Source organism: Gobio gobio (assembly GCF_949357685.1).
Source record: "Gobio gobio genome assembly, chromosome: 19".
NCBI classification, from domain to species: Eukaryota; Metazoa; Chordata; class Actinopteri; order Cypriniformes; family Gobionidae; genus Gobio; species Gobio gobio.
In genome coordinates, this window is record NC_137112.1 from 19,124,118 (window position 1) to 19,149,873 (window position 25,756).

Here is a 25,756-nt window from a genome sequence, read left to right on the forward strand (position 1 = left end):
TGAATGCCTCCATCAAGAGTTTTGACACATACTCTGTAGATAAATTATTTGGAGTATCCTCCGGCACCCCGACAATACGGACATTGTTACGGCGTGACCTAGATTCCAAATCATCACATTTGCTCTCCAATTTAACCAGTTCTCCAGACATGTACTCCACCTTAGTACGAAGAGTGGCTATGTCATTGGTGCAAGTGGAGAGGGACTGCTCCATCTCTGACACGGTGTCCTTGAGTCCGGTATAGTTTTGCTGCATAGCGGAAATATTGGAGGAAAGGTCAGTTTTCAGTGCTAGCAGCTCAGATTTAATCGAGGAGAGGTTGTCACCTAACGCTGCGTGAAGTTCGGCTTTAAATATTGCTGGAATTTCTTCACGAAGGGCGCAGAGAAGTTCAGTCCTGAGAGCAGTAACATTGGCATCTGCCAGCGTGGTCTCTAGCGACGGCGAGGTTTCACCACGAGGCGGGGATGCAGCGTTGGCAACAGGCTGCAGGTGCGGGTGAGAGGCGTTTGCGCTTTTATTGATCTTGGGTGGCATTGCAATCACCGAAAATCAAATAATTCTTGTTCAAAACAGGTTTAGAAAAACGTATAAGCTACCAAAAGTGAGCAAATCGTGCTTAAAATAATGGAGAAAAAAAACTCTGTAGGAGCGAGGCTCGATGCGTCCTACTCCATGCTTAGCTAAGCCGGAAGTCGAAAACCATGTATTCCTATGGTTAATTGCTTGTATTGGCTGTAGATGGTATTTTCCATCTCTGTAACCAGGTGGGGTTAAAAACATAATATGCATAAATAATGATAGATCTCCTCATACTTTGCCTCAAGAACCAATACTGTCAATCAAATTAAATATTCACGATTATGTTAAAAACATACTTTTGCAAACTAGTCATAGATTTTTGACCTGATCAGAACCAAACCAGTGCAGTACAATTCTCTGGACTCTTTAGAGCAATAATTTTTTTGAATGGCTATAACAGGGTTATTTCAAGATGTGGCCTTGACCAAGTGTCCCCAAATGCCTATATCTATTCAATGAATGCTCAGATATTCTTAAAAACAAGTCAGAACATGTGTACTATGCCTCTAAACAAGCATGAAAAATTTCAGACAGATCGGACAATATTTGCCTCTATAACAGTTAAAAAGGTGAAAATTACAGAGTTCATATGAAAATAATGGTATATTAAGCCAATAAGTGGTCGTTTGCTGCCCCCCGCTGTTCATTTTATTGTACTACACTCTAATATTGATCTATAAGTAATATTCAGACTTAAAACAAAATCACTATTTTAACATTTACAATCACATTTAGTCCAAATTAATCTATTAAGTATTACTATTGACAATTGTGTCACATTGAGAAATGTGAATCTTGAAGGAGACTTGCAGGAAATATTTTGTTTACTGCAACATCATATAGTTCAAATGTCTGTATCTACAACAAAATGTGTGTGTGTAGTCCTATGTTTCTGAATAAATTTTTAATAATCTGATTAATAGTTACAAAGAGCTATGTGACATGATTATAGACCATAGCATTAAAAAATGTGTGTGTGTGTGTGTGTGTGTGTGTGTGTGTGTGTGTGTGTGTATATAAGCATGCGTAATGGAATTAACATGGAAGACCAATTTTATATATAAGTGATTTTATAGTGTTTATTGCAAAGCAACTGTGAAAAGACTTTATTAATAAGTAGAATGTCCAGCAGAGGGCAGCAGAAGACCACTTATTGACTCACTTTCCTTTTAAAGTTAATGATTTTCAACAGTATTTTGCACAAAAGCAATTACTATTATAACACATTCATATTTTGTCAGAGTTTATCTCTTCTCTTGTACTGACACTTCACATAATTACTAGCAATGTGGTAAACATGGTTTATTACACATTATGTTAAAAACCTAATTTTGCAAACTAGTCCCTGTTTTTTTGCCCAATCGGAACCAAACCAGTCTAGGACAATTTTCTGGACTCTCTAGATCAATAATTATAAAAAAAGTTGAACTTTTGCATTTGGATGGCTATAACAGGGTCATTTAGAAAAGAGGCATGGCAAAATACACTCAAAAGCCTATAAATTCTAAGGGAAAACTCAAAACTTCACGTAAATTGGTGGGCATATGTGACATTAGATCCTTAACAAGCATGCAAAGTCTTATAGAGATCGGACCGTAGGTGGCGCTATAACTGTTAAAAACCTCTTAAAACCATATGTTTCCTATGGTAAATTGCCTATATTGCTTGTAAATTGACTTTTCCATCTATTATTTCAGTGTTTAAAATCTTGCTAAATAAAAATTAATGTCTTTTGATGCTTGTGTGCTTAAACGCCTTAAAGGCTTGAACCCCGCTAAATGCTGCTTGCAGCTTTAATTTTCTTTATTTTCATTCAGTGTCAGCAATTTAATCAAACGTAATGAAATTTAACTGCTTTTCTGCTGAAATCATTCAACTGTTTTTACATGTATAGGCTAAAGCACGATTTAAACCAATATGTTTCATACATTATAACACTTTCCAGATCGTCTTTTGCATGCGTAGTTGAACCTGCGTGACGTCAGTGTGACGTAGGCTGTAAATTGGTCTATGCTGTAGCCTACTCCAAGACATTCCCACATCAGACATTTAATTATATATAATACAAATCACATACAGCAATAAAAATCTCACATATTGGGTTGGTTTTGCAGGTCCATCATGCGTGGCTGTGATAACATGTGTAGTTACTGTATAGTGCCTTTCACCCGTGGCAGAGAGAGGAGCAGACCCCTGTCTTCCATCGTGGAGGAGGTCCGCATGCTTTCAGATCAGGTAGAATGGTAGAAGTTTTCAAATGTATGTAATGAACCTAGACTAAAAGCCCATTGATTTTTTCAGATCTTTGATGGTGAGATAATGTGTGTGTTTGTGTGTAGGGGGTGAAGGAGGTAACCCTCTTGGGGCAAAATGTGAACAGCTATAGGGACCTGTCTGAAGACCAGGTCATCTGTTCTGAGGGCAACACTCAGCTCAGTCGAGGATTCAAGACGGTCTACCGCACAAAACAGGGAGGCCTCCGCTTTGCAGACCTTCTGGATAGAGTGTCCCTCGTCGATCCAGATATGAGGATACGCTTCACCTCACCACATCCTAAAGATTTCCCTGATGAGGTAGGTACCATGAAGTTACATTTGAGTCAGGAATACAATACAACAATACAATTGACCTATCGGTAAGCCCTTCCCCTCGAACGCAGATGAGCCAATAGCAGTTGAGTATCAGTTGCGCTGGGACCGGAACTCAGACATCTTTAGGTGTCAGCGCCATAGAGAAACATTGGAAAATCCAAAGCTCTCATCGGTTTGATGGTGTTTATGCTACAAAAATACTAAAATGTCGTGCCTGAGGTACTGTAACACTGATTCCAGGTATCCTGAGAGGATTTTCTGTTTGTCATGCTCTCGTTAAGTTACAATTAAAGTCCCTGCTAACATACAAACCGAAATAACTAACTGTTCTCACGTCATGTAACACTGTAGGTCAAAAACACGTAGGTCTACATTTCAGTGCCTCTCCATATTAAACTGGTTATATGTAAATTAATTTAATTTTAGATATGTTTAAGGTCTACATTATCTGTCCTATTAAGGAGGACTCCTATTTTGATGGGTATTATAGTTTACGCGTAGTGAAAGGAAGAGCTTGCACGCAGTTTATCGGAGTTGTTTTGCAGATACAAAGTTTACCAGTTATTAACTGCACCCTCGAAAAGGCATACGGTCTGTGTATATGTTTGTTTACTATTAGTTGTATAAGTGTTTTGTGTAATTTGCTGTGTGTGTTAATGGTCATGCAACTGAGAGAGCAACGGAGAGAGATAGTTTGTGAATGAGACATTAATGCGCACTTCTTATGCTTTGTTTGTTCAGCTCTTACGATGATTTTTTGGAGTGAAAAAGGACAAAATAACCTTGATAAACCATCAGTTAAGTTTGGCCATCATTCGGACGGGATATATACGCTACATTCTGTGTCCAAAAACATATTGGGATAAGGTTTTCACACTGACAGCTGTCATTGTAAGATATAGCAACTCTGTTTGTTTGTCCGAGATAGCAACAGTAACTAAGGGGGGCGGGGCTTACCGATAGGTCAATTGTTGACAATTCTACTTAGGTGTGATTATTTACGTTTTTTTTATTTTTATTTTTTTTACACAGTTTATCTGAGGTTGTATTTACCTAATTTTTAGACCTGCTAATGACCAGAATATTTGTTTTACATTCTTAATTGTAAAAACATACAATTCTAAAGGGTGTCCTTTCTTTTTCACATGACTGTATACATTTCTGGAGAGGTTAATTTTCTGGGCCCGTATTCATAAAGATTCTAAGAGTCCTCTCAGAAAACTCCTAATTTAGCTTAAAAACTTTTACGTAGGAGTCTTAGCTTAAGAGCTATTCGGGACCGATCTGAGAGCAACTCTGAGCAAGGAAAATACAAAAACTTTTATCTTAATGAAGAGGCGGGGCTGACCCCATTGCTACGTATGACACAGTCTTTTGAAGACTGTCATTGGATGGTTGTCCAAAAAGGAGCGCTTTTAAGTATAGGGTCTATTCTAAGCCTTCACTTTGAAATTACAAGCGCAAATTGTCCTATTTTACCGTTCTCACTCACACACACACACACACACACACATTTTATATATATATATATATATATATATATATAATATATATATATATACAACCCCAAATCAGAAAAAGTTGGGACAGTATGGAAAACGCAAAAAAAAAGAAGTGATTTCTAAATTTACTTTGACTTGTATTTCATTGCAGACAATATGAACACAAAATATTTCATGTTTTGTCTGGTCAACTTCATGTCATTTGTAAATATGCATCCTTTCCTGTCATTCAGACCTGCAATACATTAAAAAAAAAGTTGGGACAGGAGCAATTTAGGGCTAGTAATGAGGTAAAATGGTTAAATAATGATGTGATTTGAAACGGGTGATGTCAACAGGTGATTGTAATTATGATTTGGTACAAAAGCAGCATCCAAGAAAGGTCTAATCCTTTAGGAGCAAAGATGGGCAGAGGATCGCCAGTTTGCCAACAAATACGTGAGAAAATTATTGAAATGTTTAAAAACAATGTTCCCCAAAGAAAGATAGGAAGAGATTTGGATATTTCACATTCAACAGTGCATAACATAATTAAAAGATTCAAGGAATCTGGAGGAATTTCAGTGTGTAAAGGACAAGGGGGCAAGCCTTAGCTGAACAACCGTGATCTCCGATCCCTCAGGCGGCACTGCATCAAGAATCGTCATTCATCTATAAGCGATATCACCACATGGGCTCAGGACTACTTTGGCAAACCTTTGTCAAGTACCAGAATACGTAGTTACATACACAAATGCCAGTTAAAACTGTACTGTGCCAAAAGGAAGCCCTATGTTAACAGTGTCCAGAAGCGCCTTCGACTTCTCTGGGCTCTGAGGCATCTGGGATGAACCATCACACAGTGGAAATGTGTACTGTGGTCAGATGAATCAGTATTTCAGGTATTTTTTGGGAGGAATGGATGCCGTGTGCTCCGGACCAAAGAAGAAAAGGATCATCCAGACTGTTACCAGCAACAAGTCCAAAAGCCAGGGTCTGTCATGGTATGGGGTTGTGTCAGTGCCCTTGGCAAAGGGAACTTGCACTTCTGTGAATGCTGAAAAGTACATAGAGATTTTGGAGCATAATATGCTGCCTTCAAGAAGACATCTTTTCCAGGGATGTCCATGCATATTTCAACAAGACAATGCAAAACCACATTCTGCACACATTACAAAGTCCTGGCTGCGGAGGAAGAGGGTACGGGTACTTGACTGGCCTGCCTGCAGTCCCGACCTGTCTCCAATAGTGAATGTGTGGCGCATTTTGAAACGCAAAATGCGATAACGAAGACCCCGTACTGTTGCCCACCTTAAGACTTGTTTGCAGGAAGAATGGGACAAAATTACACCTGAAACACTTCATCACTTGGTGTCTTCAGTCCCTAAACGTCTTGTAAGTGTTGTGAAAAGGAATGGCAACATTACAAAGTGGTAAATGCTTTACTGTCCCAACTTTTTTTTAAATGTGTTGCAGGTCTGAATGACAGGAAAGGATGCATATTTACAAATGACATGAAGTTGACCAGACAAAACATGAAATATTTTGTGTTCATATTGTCTGCAATGAAATACAAGTCAAAGTAAATTTAGAAATCACTTCTTTTTTTTTTTTTGCGTTTTCCATACTGTCCCAACTTTTTCTGATTTGGGGTTGTATATATATATATATATATAAAATGATATGTATCGTGAAAAGCACTATACAAATAAATTTGAATTGAATATAAATCCTTTTATTATTTACCATGCTGTTAATTTCCTAAGGTATTTGATTGGCTTAGAATTATAAACATTGTTCCACTCTTTCCAATTACACTGATTGCTGGCATGTCTATTTAAATGGTGGTTTGAAAGTTGGATTCAATGCAACAAACATGATCCCTGCACGATCTAATCTATAGCGTCTTATTAAGTCACTGTCATCCATTGTCTGCAACACATTTCTTCTCCCTCTTCGTCTTTCTGCCATTTTCCCCCGCTGCTAAAGAAACTCTTAAGCCTCTTAAAAGTCCTCGTCCGTGCTCCTAACAAATTTGATCTTAAGACCTCTTTTAAGGGTTAAGATTCTTTCTGAATTACTTTTTTCTTTACTAGGATTTTTTAGTTGATTTTAAGAGTAAACGCCCACATTTCTAAGAATTTTCTTCGAATTTTGTCACTAGGAGCTACTCTTTGCATTATGATTCTTTATGAATACGGGCCCTGGACGATAGCTAGGTGTAAAACTGAAAGCTTAAGCCACAGTAAAATGTCAGTCTATTATTGTTAAACTGTTAAACCATCTAAAATGCCGGTCAATAATGCTGCTTAATGGATCAGGCACCACAATAGGCCTTTACAGTGAAATCCCTTGTGAAAGAGACTAAACACTAAACAGACTAAAATGTTTTGTTGTTCTTCTGGATGGTTTTAGAGAGGCTTTTGCCATTTTAACCCCTACGGGTCTGCACAGTTTTGGGGCCCTTTAGAAGTTTTGACATGCTCCGGCTACCTAGCGGATAGTGTAGTGTTCTGTGGATGTTCAAATGTGTTCACAGTAGGGCTGGGCGATATGGCCAAAAGTGATCTTGATAAAAAAAATTTATATCAGTCGATATTGATAATTATCACGATAAATGTCCATGCCCATTCTTTCAAATTTAAAGGCAGATTTTTGCTCCTAGGTGAAAGTTGTTGAAACCAGACTGTTAATTGTGGTTTTAAACTACTTTTTATTGTCAGAATATGACAAACACGTTTTTGAATTCCTTACACTTTTCCAGTCATTTTTCCTTAACAAAATACATTTCTTGATTGAAAAAATGTATGTCTTAGTTTCTAATGGGTTATATTGTTTCTAGTCATGAAACAGGTTTGTGTTGCCTGACTTTGGCATATATCTTCAGCACAATTTGCAATGCATGTTTTGTCTCTTAGAAATGCACATTTGACAGTGTGTTGACAGTAGTAGTAGCTTGAGTTAGGAGGATGCAGATGTAAATTTATGTTCATCAACAAAAACACAGACATCTGTAAAAATTGTAACAACCTCATCTTTATATGGTAAAATATAAATATTATGACTGAGTTTTATTAAAATTAACCATTGGTCTTCCATAGTATCATAAATTTAGATCATGATAACCACAGTTAAAAACACGCATATAGCTCTTCACTACCATGGTCAAATGTATCTATATGGTTTCTATGGTATTTGCCTAGCTTAAAGACATTTAGTACAAATGCACAAATTCTATAAAAAATACTGTAATAATATTCCATTACTCCTTTAATACATTCAATACATGTCTACATTAATAATATAATACAATTATATATGAATATATCCCACATTTCTGCCACAGTACCATGGTGCAGTTAGTGTCACAACAGTAAATCTATGGTAAATTATGGATAAGATCGAAAAGCCTGACTGTATCATTGCACACAGTGTTTCTGATGTTTGTAAGTGCTGTTTTGTCTGGCTTTAAACTAGTTTAAATCACTGAGACATTTGTGTTTTCCGCTGAATGCACGTGCTTCTCACTGGATCTCACGGCACTGTTTAGTGCTCGCGTGACCGATCAGAGTAAACGGATCTGCTCTAGTGAGCTCGCTGCCGTTTGGACTTTGACCCGGCTTACTTAAGTTCTTCAGAGACGGTTCAAATGAGTAACAATTCGTGCTACCTTTTATCAACAAATTCGTCATCTTTGGATGATGACTCAAGGTTAGTTTAACTTTTGATTTAACGTTCGTCGTGGCATCCACTCATTTTTTCCTTCTCGTGTCGAGTTTTCGTTGCCAGTAGAGCATGTACTTTTGATGTGCAAGTTAAAAGCTGCACGCTGACTGGTTCTGACTGGCTGTTGTTGCATTTATTTCTGCTGTGTGATTGGGTGTTACAGTAATCTATATCGAGTAAAAATGTCCAGAGCTTATCATCGTTATCGACGTCAATTTTATCGCGATTCGATATGATATCGTTTATCGGCCCAGCCCTAGTTCACAGAACACAACACTATCCACCACTTCCAGAAGTTCAAAACTTCAAAATAAAAGCTTCCAGACTCAAGCATTCAAGAGGATGCAAACTTTTAACATGAACTCTTATCCTGTCATCTTAGGTAATTGTGCCTGTGTGAAGCATGCTGGATACATGACTACTGAACAGTTTGTTTTGTGATCACAAATAATCAAAATGGAGATTGAAAGATTATGGGCCAGATTTACTAACAGCTTTCGTCAGCGCAAACCCTCTTTTGGCATAAAAAAAAACTACTGTCAGGATTTACTTAAGACACGCATTGAAAAAATAGCGTTGAAAAGGCATGAAAAGGGTTATTTTGGCGGCTGACATTAATGCATATGCATTTGTAGGAGTTTCCCTTTCAGGCGCAAAATTTACGGGAGGAGAGTGATTTACTAAGGTTTGTGCTCGTCAATTTAATAGTATTTTTTTCACCATTATTTACCTCCCCCAATAATGATGTCTTGCGGGTAGATTGCGTTGGTCATTATGGAAATGATCTGGCTGCATTTGTGTTCTTTAATTTGCTCGTCGTCAGTAGATCACGCGCAGAACTTTCCACTCCCATAGGCGCTTTTTAGGTATTGCGCTCTCATGCTAATTTGCCCAGTTAAATAAATCTGGCCCTATGTGTATTTTCAGTTATGTGTATTTTCAGATGCAATCAACTGAAACTATGTCTGTAAAGGTATGGCCAAATGGCTTAAATAATTTGAATAACAAAGGAACAGCATTTCTCATGGTATATTACAGATCTCCAGTGAGAGGTCCTAACAGTTATCTATTGTCTGTAGCTCTTTTGTCTTCATCTATAAAGTTCTGTCCCTCAGACAGAACTTTGGGTTTAGATTCTTTGAAGGCAGGCGCGCTAACATTGCTGCTGATGAACTGTCATGAATATTACTTGTTTTGTCTTAGTTTCATTGTCATGGATTTTGTTTGTTTTTATTCAGTTTCCAAACAACTGCTTGACCAAATACAGCAAAATCTAACTCACATCATGTCCTCCTCCTCTGTCATCTGCCAATAAATACTGCTTTGGGTTCAACTTAACCATCATGTCTGAGTTCTCCATAACACTACCAAGAGCAGCACAAATGAGTGTAGAGTCGCAAACAAGCAGAGCCGATGATAATCAGGTGCGGGTAATCTACTAACAACATAGGTGTAGCATAGCAAATTAACATCGAAAATAGTGTGGCTTGGCAAACAGTATGTTCGAATAACATTGTCTTCTGGCATTACAAATAAATGAACGTAAGTGGAGAAAATTCTCTCCCCTCTACCAAGGCCCTCTGTTCTCTGCGGTGCTTCCTCCTACCAGCAGCTATCACAGCCATGTCAAGCACAAAGTGGGTTAAGACATGTTTTTTTGGGGTGGTAAATAATGGCGCAAATACCAGTAAATTACTAGCACAAACCCACGTTGCATGATTTTAGGGCTGAAACGATTCCTTGAGTAACTCGAGTTACTCAAATAAAAAAAAAAACATTTGCCTCGAAGCTTCGTGTAGTGTAACTTCGTGTAACTACTGAGTTTTGAGAGCGCTGTCTGTCAGCGCGAGTTTATTGTGTTTGTATCTGAGAGTTCTGAATAAACACGAGTCCCAGTCACGCCGAGTCCGTCTTCATCATTATTCTACCAACTTTGTAACACATGCAATGTACCATTACAGCGAGATGAACGAGTTAGTAAGTGTTGATTATAGCATTATTTTTAGATATGTTCCAATTAAATGAAAAGCGTCAGTGAGTACACAGCGCAAACAAAGACACAACAGCAGTAATCGAATGTAATCCAGTTTATTGTGGGGATAGCTGGCTAGCCTTTCCGGATACCCTCACGCTTACCCCCCTTCTGCTTCATCTCGCGCCGTGTTTGGTGCCTCCGCTGTGGGCCAGATGCAGTACTGGGGGTCAGGGATGTTGAAGGCCGACCGGTCAGTGCAGCCCGAGCCTCGGCGTGCGTGAGGTTTATCTCTAAAGAGATGTGAGTCTGCCGATGTTGAGCAGAAACTCGTGACTGTATGCACATTGTAGAACAGATAGATGCGACGAGGACGTACAAAAACACTGACTCACAAGATAGAAAACACAAAAACACTGTTCTGTCGGGAGAGAGAGAAGCCGCAGTGTGTGCACGAATAATAAATAATTAGCTACACATAATAAATCACTGATCACAGATCAGAAGGAACTGAAAAAAGACTTCTGTTTTCATTTGTACATCCAAACACTGAGAAACTGCCAGCAATCATCGTTCACAAGCCATGATCTCTCGAGCGTTTGCATGGGCGTGCCAGATTCTCTGGGTGGAGGAAAGGGAGGTAACCGTTCCTGTGTGGACGTCAAAACAGGAGACTTCAGGATTGGCTAGTCTGGCCTGTCATTTTCTCAAAGGCAGAGAAAGACAGCCAGAACTCGGTTTTACACCGATCAACATTTCTATCCACTTGGGGACAATATTCAGGCTAGGGAACTCATATTAATGTTGAAATACCTCATAAAATGAAAATTTCATGCCATGGGACCTTTAACAGTGGATTGGTTGACGTTAGAGTTGATCCGCGCATCTCTAGTATGCCCATCTCTACTCTTGTTCTTGTTTCAAGTTTCCTTCCTGTCCAATATGTTTTTGCTTCTTACAAAAGCCACAAAGCCTTCAGAAGACAGTAAAGGCTTGTGTCATACCTGAGCTGAAGCTGAAACTTGAAAGTTAAGTTGCACAACATAAATGCAATGTTTAGGCATTTATATTACTATTATTTTGATTTATAGGTTGTAGGTTTAATAGTAAATAAAATAGTTAATCGTAGTTTTAAATGTATTTTTTATTTATATATTTGCATTTTGAATATAATATGGCAATTGAATGCACTAAATTGGTTTAGTTTTCACAGATATTAATGTATGCAATTTCAGCAATAAAACTTACATTTTTTCTAAAAGGGAAACAAATTATTTGTTCACTTTAAGATACCCGTCTTGTTTTCTTTTGTATATTTAGTATTGCTCTTTAATAAAGAAAAAGTACTTCTTATCCGATTACTCGATTAATCGATGGAAAAATTGGTAGAATGCTCGATTACTAAAATATCTGATAGCTACAGCCCTACATGACTTATTTAAATGCTCTCATAAATTTTGCGTCTGAAAGGGAAACTCCTACAAATGCATATGCAATAAGGTCAGCCATAAAATTACCATCCACACCTTGTCATCTCTAATTTCTAACTGCATGTCTTTCCTTACAGTTATTCCTTTCATTTGTTAACACCAAGAGTGTTGAGCTGGTGCAGGCCTGTAATTATTGTATTTAATTTAACTGTATACTTTTTTGTTGTCAAATCAGGTGTTACACTTGATTCAGGAGAGAAGAAACATCTGCAAGCAGATCCATCTGCCAGCACAGAGCGGCAGCAGTCAGGTTCTTCTTGCTATGAGACGTGGGTAAGAATCGTTTTATAGGGGTGTGTATTGTCAGCTTAACTTATTATACAATACAGACAATAGCAGGGCTGCTCGATTATGGCAAAAGTCATAATCACGTTTATTTTGGTCAGTATTACAACTAAGTTTATTTAATACAATTATGAGTGGGCGATATGATCAAACCTTATATGAGTAATTTATTTCACAGTAGCGATATATAACAAGTATATTTTGATGGAATTCCATTAAAAATGCACAATTTTCTATATCACAGCAGTCTAACTAGGCTGTAGTTGAAAATTCCTCAAAAAGTTATTGAAGACAAGTAAACAGTAATACAATAAAAACAAAAAAGCAAATGACAAACAATATAACAAATTATTTATTCGTTTTTTATCAGAACAACATTAAAAAGAGGAAATACAACCAAAGCAGAACAAGAGACAACATTAACTGAGGAAAAAAAGAGTGGCCTAACAGAGTAATGAAAGTGTACAGTGTACAATAGTTTAACTTAAGTGAATGCTGGATATGAGATTCAGACATTAAAACATATTAACCTATTTCTTAAAAGGGTCCCAAGCTTTAATTGGGAATTGGGAAACCAAAGTTACATATATAACCGAGGCGCCCTACCAGTCTCGTAGTTGCCAATTATTTAAACAACCTGCTTTTTGATTATTGAACCATAGGACATGATGTGAATGCAATAATACATAAAAAATATAAATATTGATAGAAGAATCTAAAAGGTCAATATAAAAAAATATTACAATATATGATTGTACCGGCACAGCCCTGTGTGGTTATGATGTGCCAATCAGAGGATATTTTGTTGCTAATGCATTAAAGGGATAGTTCACCCAAAAACGAAAATGTGATGTTTTTCTGCTTACCCCTAAGGCATCCAAGATGTAGGTGTCTTCGTTTCTTCAGTAGAACACAAATTAAGATTTTTAACTTCAACCGTTGCTGTGTGTCACTCATATAATGCTTGTCAATGGGGTCTAATTCTATTAGAGTAAAAAAAACATGGGCAGACAACTTCAAATTAAACCCCGTGGCTCGTAACGACACATTGATGTCTTAAGACACGAAACGATCGGTTTCTGAGAGAAACCGAACGGTATTTATGCAATTATATCACCTCATATCAGACGAATGTGTTAAGCTCTCCAGACTGCCATCACTTCCCGTGAGTGAGGTCAAAATTCCGGCCGGGTCATAGATATATACATAGATACCTCATTAGTGCCTGCGTGGATCGCTTGAATGAGGAATCTACGTATACATATCTATGACCCGGCCGGAATTTTGACCTCACTCACGGGAAGTGATGGCAGTCTGGAGAGCTGAAGACATTCGTTTTCTGTCCATGTTTTTTTTACTCTAATAGAATTAGACCCCATTGACATGCATTATACAACTGGCACACAGCAACGGTTGGAGTTAAAAATCATAATTTGTGTTCTACTGAAGAAACAAAGACACCTACATCTTGGATGCCTTGGGGGTAAGCAGATAAACATAAAATTTTCGTTTTTGGGTGAACTATCCCTTTAAATTGATCTTTTTAGAGCATATGTACTTTTTATTGAAATCCAAGACTTTGTGGATGTGCTGTATAATTTCATTTCCTACAACCTGTCATATGTTTTCTTTTTCAGTTATACCCGAGAGGCATATCTTGAACTTGTGGAAAACATTCGTAAAATAATACCAGGTAGCTTGTCACTATGAAATATACCAATTGATAATAACTGATTCTTGAGTACTGAGACAAAACTGCCTACAAAACTGATAAAATAGTTGTTTATATACTTAGTAGGGATGCCGCAATTCTCAATATAATATTGAACCGTTCGGTACGGCACTCACGGTTCAATATGCGCTTGTGAATTGCGGTTTTTCCGGTTTTGCATTTAAATAATTATTTTTCTACACATTCTATCATTTGCCTCCATCCCAATACTGAACAACGCAACATACAACCCCAAATCAGAAAAAGTTGGGACAGTATGGAAAACGCAAAAAAAAAAAAAAAAGAAGTGATTTCTAAATTTACTTTGACTTGTATTTCATTGCAGACAATATGAACTCAAAATATTTCATGTTTTGTCTGGTCAACTTCATGTCATTTGTAAATATGCATCCTTTCCTGTCATTCAGACCTGCAACACATTTCAAAAAAAGTTGGGACAGTAAAGCATTTACCACTTTGTAATGTTGCCATTCCTTTTCACAACACTTAAAAGACGTTTAGGGACTGAAGACACCAATTGATGAAGTGTTTCAGGTGTAATTTTGTCCCATTCTTCCTGCAAACAAGTCTTAAGGTGGGCAACAGTACGGGGTCTTCGTTGTCGCATTTTTAAACGCAAAATGCGCCACACATTTTCTATTGGAGACAGGTCGGGACTGCAGGCAGGCCAGTCAAGTACCCGTACCCTCTTCCTCCGCAGCCAGGACTTTGTAATGTGTGCAGAATGTGGTTTTGCATTTTCTTGTTGAAATATGCATGGACGTCCCTGGAAAAGATGTCTTCTAGAAGGCAGCATATTATGCTCCAAAATCTCTATGTACTTTTCAGCATTAATGGTGCCTTCACAGAAGTGCAAGTTACCTTTGCCAAGGGCACTGACACAACCCCATACCATGACAGACCCTGGCTTTTGGACTTGTTGCTGGTAACAGTCTGGATGATCCTTTTCTTCTTTGGTCCGGAGCACACGGTGTCCATTCCTCCCAAAAAATACCTGAAATACTGATTCATCTGACCACAGTACACGTTTCCACTGTGTGATGGTCCATCCCAGATGCCTCCGAGCCCAGAGAAGTCGACGGCGCTTCTGGACACTGTTAACATAGGGCTTCCTTTTGGCACAGTACAGTTTTAACTGGCATTTGTGTATGTAACTACGTATTCTGGTACTTGACAAAGGTTTGCCAAAGTAGTCCTGAGCCCATATGGTGATATCGCTTATAGATGAATGACGATTCTTGATGCAGTGCCGCCTGAGGGATCGGAGATCACGGTTGTTCAGCTTAGGCTTGCGCCCTTGTCCTTTACGCACTGAAATTCCTCCAGATTCCTTGAATCTTTTAATTATGTTATGCACTGTTGAATGTGAAATATCCAAATCTCTTCCTATCTTTCTTTGAGGAACATTGTTTTTAAACATTTCAATAATTTTCTCACATATTTGTTCGCAAACTGATGATCCTCGGCCCATCTTTGCTCCTAAAGGATTAGACCTTTCTTGGATGCTGCTTTTGTACCAAATCATAATTACAATCACCTGTTGACATCACCTGTTTCAAATCACATCATTATTTAACCATTTTACCTCATTACTAGCCCTAAATTGCTCCTGTCCCAACTTTTTTTGAAATGTGTTGCAGGTCTGAATGACAGGAAAGGATGCATATTTACAAATGACATGAAGTTGACCAGACAAAACATGAAATATTTTGTGTTCATATTGTCTGCAATGAAATACAAGTCAAAGTAAATTTAGAAATCACTTCTTCTTTTCTTTTTTTTCCGTTTCCCATACTGTCCCAACTTTTTCTGATTTGGGGTTGTACATTAACATCACACATTAGTGGTAGAGTTATACTCACGGAACCCTATAGTTATTCACAATCAGGAAAGTTCATTATTTGCATGCGTTTTAAAGCCTTGCCGGTTAAACTTTTCATTCGCGTGCTTATGCACATGCGTTTTTTCGAGCGCGCACACTAAAAGCCTGTCAAACACGTGATTACTGGACTAAGTAGTCTTACTGCGCTATTACTGTCAAATACACACAAGGTTTACATAAAAACAGTCGGTTATGTCTAAAGAGAAAGTAAAATCGGCGTGTGTCTGTATATTAAACGTGGGCAGGTCTTACATTTTCAGCAGCGCAGCCTAGTGAACACAGGTTTTAAATCAACTTGAGCGTGAGTAATCGATGACAGAATTTTCATTTTTGAGTGAACTATTAATAAAACAACAAAAGAGAAAGAGAAAATCACTCGCTGCTCTTGACTGAAAAACTTTAATACAGTAGTTTTAATAAGAATCAATGTATATTTTATAGTGAAGTAGTGTTTTATTTTTACATTTATTCATTCAATTTCATACTTAAATGCTGCTGTACAGCTCTGAGCTGCCAATGTAAATCTTTATATATATTTATTTTATATTATACTATACACTAGGAATGTGTACAAGGTTTTTTTTTAAGTAAAGTTTTAAGTTTAAGTAAGGTTTTTCAAGTCTTTTAAGTAAAATAAAGAAAGAGTATTGCAATCAAAAAAGAGTATTTTTTCCCCTTAACCTCTTGCTGTTCCTGTCGCCTATGAATAGAATAACAAAAAACATTTGTGACAAGCCATCAGAACCGAACCAAACCGAAAACCGTGGTTAAAAAACCGAGGTATGTATTGAACCGTGGATTAACTGTATTGTTGCATCCCTAAAACTTAGGAAGGAATTATTTTGTATTAATCTGTTAAACATATAAAAGAAAGATAAATCTGTATATCATATAATAATAACAATATCCAATATATCAAATCTATTTTCAAATCAACATTTGAATAATTTGACACTATAGGATTATTTCATACGGACTTCATAGAAAAAGAAAATCTGACAATGTTAAAAAACCCCACAATAAACTATACCTGTGTGACCTTTTAAAGCTAATATTGCCTGGTTTTGTACATGTTTCTGTTCATATCTGACAAGTGTGAAGCCTAATAAAAGAGGTACATCCACTTTATATTAGTTTGTTTTGGTAACACTTTATAATAAGTATACAATAATAAAGTACTTACAAATCATTTGCAAACTATTATTTTCTATAACTTCTATAACTATACATGTATTTTCTCAACTTTCAACACTTCTGAGCATTTCCCTACATTCCAGGGATCCCCTGAAACGTCACTATCTTCAAATATGGTGTTAAACGTTGTCTAAAACCAATCAAAAAGCTTAGAAACCTACACAAACAGTGACATAAACGCTGATAATTTGTCAATGGGAAGCCCCGTTTCGACTGACCGGCACACGATTGGTCCAGCCATCCTCCTGTCAGACCAGCAGCGCTCTGTCAACAAGCTAACAGATCTCATCAGAAAGATAGTTCAATACTGTGTAGTGTAGTAGCCTATAATGTAGTATACTGTGTGTAGTTCTTTTTATTAATTTGAGAAATGTCGCTGTCAAAAGAGAGTGACTGCGTGTGCATGGGCGTCTACACACGAGGTGACAGTCAAGGATGGGCGCGCACACACACACACACACACACACACACACACACACACACACACACACACACACACACACACACACACACACACACACACACACACACACACACACACACACACACACACACACACACACACACACACACACACCCTCTCTCCAGCAAAAATGTAGCACCTCTGTTCAATCTTTCTGATTTTAATAAATTTTTGTAAAAGTACCTTTTAAAATATTTATTCAAATAAATACTTTAAAATAATTTGAGCTTCAGTCTGGTTTAATAGCTTAATTTGACCAAATACATTTGTGTATTTATATATATATATATATATATATATATATATATATATATATATATATATATATATATATATATATATATATATATATATATATATATATATATATATATATATATATATATATATACAAATGTGTTTTGTCAAATTACGCTGTAAAATAAATAGTTTATTCCTTTAAATGCATAGGATTTTGAAAGATATCAACAAAAACTTTAAAAGCTATTTTCTCAGGTTTTCAATTGGAAAAAGAGGGCAGACGACCATAATTCAAATGGGTATATCTTTAAAACCATTCAAGATATTTTGAATAGGGTATCATTTTAAAGCTTACAGTCTCCTCTTTCCATCGATACCAATATCTCAATTATGAAATTTGGATCACTGTGACTCATTTTGCTGGATCTGTTCACATATATTAATAGGCTATGTACATAGCCTTTGCGGGGAATCCCTTCTTCCTTGACAATGACGATATCTCCAATCTTCACATTTCGTCTTGGAGAGCGCCACCGTTGTCTGAGAGTGATGTTTGCCAGATATTCCTTCCTCCATCTGCCCCAGATTTGCTCTGTCAGATATTGTACTCTGCGCCACCTTTTCCTTGTGTACAGGTCTTACAGTACAAATTTACCTGGTGGAGGCAGAGGGACAGAAGATTTCATGGTGAGTAAATGGTTTGGGGTAAGTGGCTCTAGCCCCTTGGGATCATTAATGGTATCTGTGGTGAGTGGGCGGCTATTTATGATCAACATGGCTTCATAGAAGAAAGTTCTCAAGGAAGCATCGTCCAATCTTCCTGAGCTCTGCGAAAGGACTTAGAATGCTCCTAACTGTTCTGATCTGCCTTTCCCAAACCCCTCCCATGTGACTGGCATCAGGTACATTCATAATTAAGTCACATTGCTTCTGGGATAGGTAAGCAGTCAGTCTGTCCTTGTCCAATTCTTTCAAAGCCTTTGTCAGCTCATTTTGTGCCCCAACAAAATTTGTCCCTTGATTCGATCTGATCTCTCTTACAGTTCCACGGATAGATATAAAACACTGCAAGGCATTTATGAAGGCATCTGTTGTGAGATCTTTCAACATCTCTATGTGAATTGCTCTTGAAGAGAAACAGGTGACTATGAGAACGTATCTCTTATGCTCCTTACGACCTTGCTTGATGAGAAATGGTCCAAAACAATCAATCCCACAATAAGAGAATGGTGGAGAGGGATCAACACGGCTAGCAGGTAGATCTGCCATCTTTTGCATCTCTGTTGATCTGCAAGCTCTCCTGCACGTAACACATTGCTTAATGTGATTTGCCACAACTTTGCTGCCACCAACAACCCAGTAACCATTTGCTCTCAATTCATTGAGGGTCTGTCCTCTGCCTTGGTGCTGAGTTTTTTCAAGGCAGTAATCCAAGACAAGACGTGTGACAACACCATCACTCGGGAGGATTGCTGGGTGTTTTGAATCAAAAGGTAAGGAAGCTTTCCTCGATCGCCCTCCCACCCTGAGAACACCATCATGCAGTATTGGGTCAAGTTGGAACAATGGATGACAATGTGGGTATTTGCATCTCTTCTTTGAAGGCATCCTTTTGTGCCAATTTTACAAGCATGATACTGGCCTCTCTCATGTCTACAACATTTATGGGTTTAACGGTTTTGTCCCTTGCTAATTGCTAAATACGAGCGACAACTTTCAATGCTGTGTGCCATTTTGAAAACCGCTTAAACCTCTCCAAAAGATTCTCATCTTGTACTACCTTTGTTTGTTGTACTTGTGTAGTTCTGATTTCAGGATCACCAACAAGCAGCTCTGGAGTTGACTTTGGTGTGATAAGATCTTTTTCCCAAAGAAACTTGGGTCCCATAAGCCAATTTGAATGAATCAGCTCTGACACCTTGAGGCCCCTGGAGGCATGATCTGCTGGATTTTGATCCGATTCTACATAATGCCAATGTGCAGGGTCAGTTGTTTCTCTGATTCTTTGGACTCGCTTTGCCACGAAGACGTGAAACCTACGGGCTTCATTGTTAATGTAGCCCAAGACCACCTGAGAATCTGTCCAGAAATATTCTTGGTCAATTTTGAGCTCCAGCTCCTCCTTTAACATGCTACTGACCGCTGCTGAGATCACAGCAGCCGTTAACTCAAGCCTGGGTATGGTCACAACCTTTGTGGGTGCAACCCTTGCCTTTCCAATCACCAAGGAGCAGTGCACTTTTTCTTCACTCAACACTCGGATATATGAGCACTGACCATAGCCATAGCTACTTGCATCTGAAAAGTGATTGAGTTCAATCCTCTGAACCTTCCCTAGGTTTTCAGGAGCAAAACATTCCGGAATCTGGAGATTTTGCAGGTGCTTTAGTTCATTCAGCCAGCTTGTCCACTGTGGCATTTACTCTTTGGGCAGCGGTTCATCCCATTCTATGCCCTTTTGGCACATTTCCTGTAGTACTTTCTTTCCTAAGAGGATGAAAGGAGCCAGGAAGCCTAGTGGATCAAACACAGATGCCACAGTTGAGAGTATTCCTCGTCGTGTTGCTGGTTTCTCATCCAGAGCGACATTAAAGGAAAAGGTGTCATTATTTACACTCCACTTTACTCCCAACACGGTCTGAACTGGGAGTTCATCACAAACAAGGTCCACATCCTGAACTCCGCTCGCTCTTTCGCTGACAGGAATTGACTCCAAAACCTTTCTGTTGTTGGACATGAACTTGTGTAAACGCAATTTCCCTTTTGCACACACATTTCAGGCTTTTTGAACTAGTTTGACAGCTGAGTCCATATTTTGTGATTTGCCACAACTTTGCTGCCACCAACAACCCAGTAACCATTTGCTCTCAATTCATTGAGGATCTGTCCTCTGCCTTCTCTCACCATCTCTCGGGAGGATTGCTGGGTGTTTTGAATCAAAAGGTAAGGAAGCTTTCCTCAATCGCCCTCCCACCCTGAGAACACCATCATGCTGTATTGGGTCAAGTTGGAACAATGAATGACAATGTGGCAATTTGCCATGACTCAGTATTTGCATCTCTTCTTTGAAGGCATCCTTTTGTGCCAATTTTACAAGCATAATACTGGCCTCTCTCATGTCTTCAACATTTATGGGTTTAACGGTTTTGTTGTTGGACATGAACTTGTGTAAACGCAATTTCCCTTTTGCACACACATTTCGGGCTTCTTGCTGAGTCCACATTTTCTACGCTAATGAGTCAATCATCAACATAGAAATTCTTTTTGATGAAGCTGGCTGCTGCAGGATACTCGCTTTCATTTTGACAGGCAAGGTATTTCATTCCATAATTCGCGCAGCCAGGAGAGGATGCTGCTCCGAAAAGATGGACTTTCATGCGGTACTCCTTTGGCTCTAAATTTGTATTGCCATTTTCCCACCACAAGAACCGCAAGTAATCTCTGTCGTCCTGGCTCACATCGGTGAAACATCCTTTCTACATCACAAATAACTGTGACTGGATGTTTGCGAAATCTGCTGAGAACCCCAGTTAACCCATTAGTGAGATCAGGTCCAGTAAGCAAGTGATCATTTAGTGCAGTACCGTCATATTTGGCAGAGTAATCGAACACAACTCTGATTTTCTCTGGCTTTCTAGGGTGATATACCCCTTGATGAGGAATATACTAGACGTGTCCTGCCTTGGGTTGGTGTTCAGCTCTCTCCGCATTACCATCATTGAAAACACCTTCCATAAATTTTACATAGTCATCCTTGAATTTGGGGTTTTTCTCAAATTTTCCTTTCAGGGGCTTCAGCCGCACCAGAGCCAGACGCTTATTTTCTGGTAGTTGTGGGCGTGTCTTAAAGGGGAGCGGCAGCACCTTCTGGCAGTTGCAGGGGTAGGAATGTGGGAACGTTCAAGTGGGATGAAATCTCTGGTATAGGCAGATGGCAAGTTGATTAGGCCATGAGAGGAAAACCCACTTACTCTGAGCCCACTAACTCTTTCACTTTGAACAATGGAATCCTTTCCCATCATTGTAGTAAGCTTTACCTTAAATGGCTCTGAAACTACCCCCATCCACTCACATAGCTCCTGGTCCACGAAGGTGTTGCTACTCTGAGTATCCTGTTGGGCATAAATGTCTCTCTTTCAGGATTGATGGATGAATCCATACAGGCACTATCATTGAGGTACTCCCACCATCACCACTGCCAATGCAACAGGAAAGGGAAGATGTGTTTTCTTCTGTTTGCATAGCATGAGAAAATGTGGCTGCTGCAGAAGACGGGCGGTCTTCATGAAGTGGTGTTGGATGATGTTTCTTGCATATACTACAAGAAGCTTTATTCTTGCAATCCCTTGAATTGTGTCCTTTCCTAAGACAGCCAAAACACAGGTTATTGTCTAATATGAACTTTCTCTTGTCCTCCACAGACTTACTGGCAAATGTTTGGCATTTGTGGATGGAGTGGCTTTCCCCACAACACCTACAATATGAGCATGAAGGCAATGTGCTTACTTTATTGGGTCTGTTTGAATCCTTTGAGTTATTTCCCCCAACACTGTATGTTTTCGGTACTGAGCTTGATTTCTCTGATGCATTCACGCTTGTGAAGAATGCATTAGCCTTTGAGAGCTTAACCTCTCGAGATGATCTTTCTTCAGTAAGCTTCAAGGCGTGAAAGGATATTACAGGGTTACATGCTATTTCTGCTTCTTGTGCTACAAAATCAGCGAACTCCTTGAAATTAGGGTATTCTTCTGATTGTTTCAACTGCATTGTAACATGTCTGTTCCAGCGAGACGTCACCCAATCAGGGAGTTTTTGTAACATTCTTTGATTCTCTTCACAGTCATTTAACACCTGAAGCCCTTTGATGTGTGGCATGGCATTGCTACAGACTGTCAGAAAGTCACTGAACTGTCTCAATTTAACTGATTCTCTTGAGCCAATCTTTGGCCAGTTATTCAGTTTTTCTCTGAATGCACACTGGATTACAAATGGATGACCATACCGAGAATTCAACGCTTCCCATGCTTGATCATAGGCGTCCTCATCCTTTCTGTAGAAGCTTCCTTCCAATACAGATAGTGCCTCACCACTGACATATTTCTGTAGGTAGAACAACCTATCAGCTGGATTTGCGCATCGCCTTTCTATCAATGCCTTGAAACTTGTTCTCGACTCTAAGAACTTAAGTGGGTCACCTGAGAAAACTGAGGGCTCAGGTGCGGGAAGTCTGCCGAGAACCATTGTGTCCTGTAGGGCTTGTACTACTGAAGCTTCCCTATCATTATGGGTTGTTTGTTCCTCTTTCATTTCCTTAGCAGATACTGAAGGACAATTGGCTACCTTACGTCGTGCTACTCTACTTTCTTTACTGGACTTATTTGAGTCAGCTTCAGAGTATGCTTTGAGCTTTGCAGCTATCACTTGAAGATCAGATCTCTCTGATTTTTAAGTCTTTTAAGTTCAAGCCTTTGAGTAGCAATAGCCTCCTCCATTTCCATCTCTGCCTGCTTTGCAGCCAACTCAGCGGCACACTCTGCTCTTTTTGCTGTGATGCTATGCTGTTCTGATGCGCAGCTTGAACGGTGACTACGAATAGTAGATTTGGAACGTGTAGACCCAAATATTGACTGAGCATACTCTTTGTCAAGCACCATACGAATTCTTGCATCTTCTGCATTAGCATCAAACTCTTCTTGCCCCACTTCACTCATACGTACTTTCATCAGCCCCAGCAAATCTGTTGTTACTCCTGTACAGGAATCAATTTTTCTTCTTATCCCATTAGAAGGTACTGATTGAGTATAAGTTCATACACATTTTTCACTTGAGTTTCCAGCCCTTCAACACTATCCATCATGTCACCTAAGTCTTGGTCGGAGCACTCATCCTTAAGTTTGGTACGAGTAGTTCTCACTTGTTCTCTCCAGCTTTCATACAGCTTGATGAATTTACTCTCCTTCTGAGAAACTTCTTGCTGCTTAAGCTCCTGCATTTTGGGTGTTAACTTTCTCTCTCGTGACGATTTTCTGGGTTCATAGCTTCTTGAAGTGGAAGCAGTAGGTTCTATCATTGCTATTTGAAGTGACTGTATTTAACTGTTCAGTTAAACTAGTCAATTCTGCCTGAAAGTACTCAATTTGCTCGCTTGATTCATTCATTGCAATTTTTCTCCATGAACTGACATTGTACATGTTTTAGCAAAACACTTTAGTACTTAACTCCTACTCTCAGATCAAAAAACCCTTGTAACTATTCACCACTGTCACTTGTAAATATAAACCACGATTAGGTTGAAATGATAAACCAATTCGAAAAAAAGAAATATATTATAAACACCCCTTTTGTCTTTCTTTTTCTTTTTTTTTTTTAAATGTCCATAAAGACAGAGGTATCACAGTCCGAAATGCTGTTGATTGAAAAGCAGTACTCTTCAGCTTGAAATAGCGATGAAATAAACAAAAACTGTTATATGAAGCCTGTAGAAAGGATACATGCAAAGCTACGCGGCTAAATGTTGCCCTCTACTGGTCGGGTCGCTGTACTTCCTTGGCTGTGACAGCTGCATAACGGCATGCCTCGTCTCTGACGCCTTCTCTCTCCACGAGATAGCCCCGCCGCGATCGTGCTTTCTCTTAGTATCCGACATCTCTTCTGTACGTGATGCACCCGTGATCATGTTTCCTCTTCCCATCCAGCCGATGCCGTACCACTCTTTAAGCTGTCGGCTGTAATGGCGTCACGTTTTCACTATAACTGCACTGGTCTAATAAAACAATGGCCACGTTTCATACAGATGTCTTCTCTGTTTATTTTTGTCTCTCTCTTCAGTAGACACCGTGAAAATGTGTGCACCTCTCAGACCATGCAGACAAAACAATTCTCTTCAGGCTATATGTAATTTCTCCGTGTTCATGCTCGACCTTGCCAAAATCACGCAGACCCACTCTCAACTCAACCGGGTCACGTGACACAATACGTCTCCTAAATCCCACTCCCAATTTCAAACATTTCGAAGGGGATACATTATAAATACATTTGTTTCTAAATTGAATAAACTCAAAATTGAAATGAATTTATAACAAAAACATAAGTACCCATCTCAACAAAAAAAGGATGTCCTTTGACAGTTACACTCACAATTAAAGACGATCATAATTCTCCATGTCATTGTCATTGAGCTATATTTGCTCATTATTTATTAAATCCAGGCAATTGGTTGTTAAAACATTGATTAAAATTAAGATACAATTTATACAAAACTAAATTCACTTTAAAGAAAGGCGTTCAACAAAACAAAAGTTAATGAAGTGGTCAAAATCATTTCTGACCCCCATGTCTTCTGACATATTGCACATCTTATGATGTGTCCTGTTCACTTTTCATAATCAACGTAGATTAAATAAAAAAATAGCATTATAATATTTAAACATATGAAACTAAATACGTGTTTTAATGGCTACAACAAGTATAGTAGGCTACATTAGCAGAGAAATTTCATGTCAGAGGGGGATTTGAACGCACGTCGTTTTACCATCGTTTTACTCACATGCTCTGCAAGGTAGGCAGGTTTTTCGCGTTAATTTTTATTTCCTGTCGCTATGCGGGCTCTTTTATTGTATTATTGTATTGTCTCTAGTTCATTTTTAATGAATGACACATGGAAAGTGGCAAATCAATGGTAGTCTCGGTGAGACACATAACTTCTCCCCCTCTTTCTCTCACATGGCTACACATGCATAGCCTATACCTTTCAGAAGCGCGTGTCTTTAAAATCATTAGCCATCACCAGTAGTAAAAGTAGTCATCTTTTGTATTCATGTACGGATTGTTTTTTTTCTTTTTTTTTCTTTTTTTTCTTATATTTTTGGATGTACATCAGGGAGTTTTTCATGTAGACCGATGATGCTCTGTGGGGCGGGCATGGTAGGCTACTAGAATGAAGGAAAGTTCATTTAGATTTAGAATAGCTAATGGAGTGATAACTTGATGATGGAAGTGCAATAATTCAAACGAATGTCCCAAAAAATTATAATTAAATAAATTAAATGGGGGAAAAAATATTTTATTCTTGCCGACCTGACTCTGCTGCCGCCCTAGGCAGCTGCCAAGTTCGCCTA

The 25,756-nt window shown here is 38.6% G+C and overlaps 1 protein-coding gene across 1 annotated transcript in view; it reads left to right on the top strand.

Moving 5' to 3' along the window:
- Positions 1 to 25,756, top strand: part of cdk5rap1 (CDK5 regulatory subunit associated protein 1) — a 96,550-nt gene that overhangs the window by 44,030 nt on the left and 26,764 nt on the right. The window contains exons 6-9 of the mRNA XM_079843978.1: positions 2,698 to 2,818; positions 2,923 to 3,156; positions 12,019 to 12,116; positions 13,766 to 13,821. Coding sequence (XP_079700104.1) covers positions 2,698 to 2,818; positions 2,923 to 3,156; positions 12,019 to 12,116; positions 13,766 to 13,821 — 509 coding nt within the window. The remainder of the gene's footprint in view (positions 1 to 2,697; positions 2,819 to 2,922; positions 3,157 to 12,018; positions 12,117 to 13,765; positions 13,822 to 25,756) is intronic.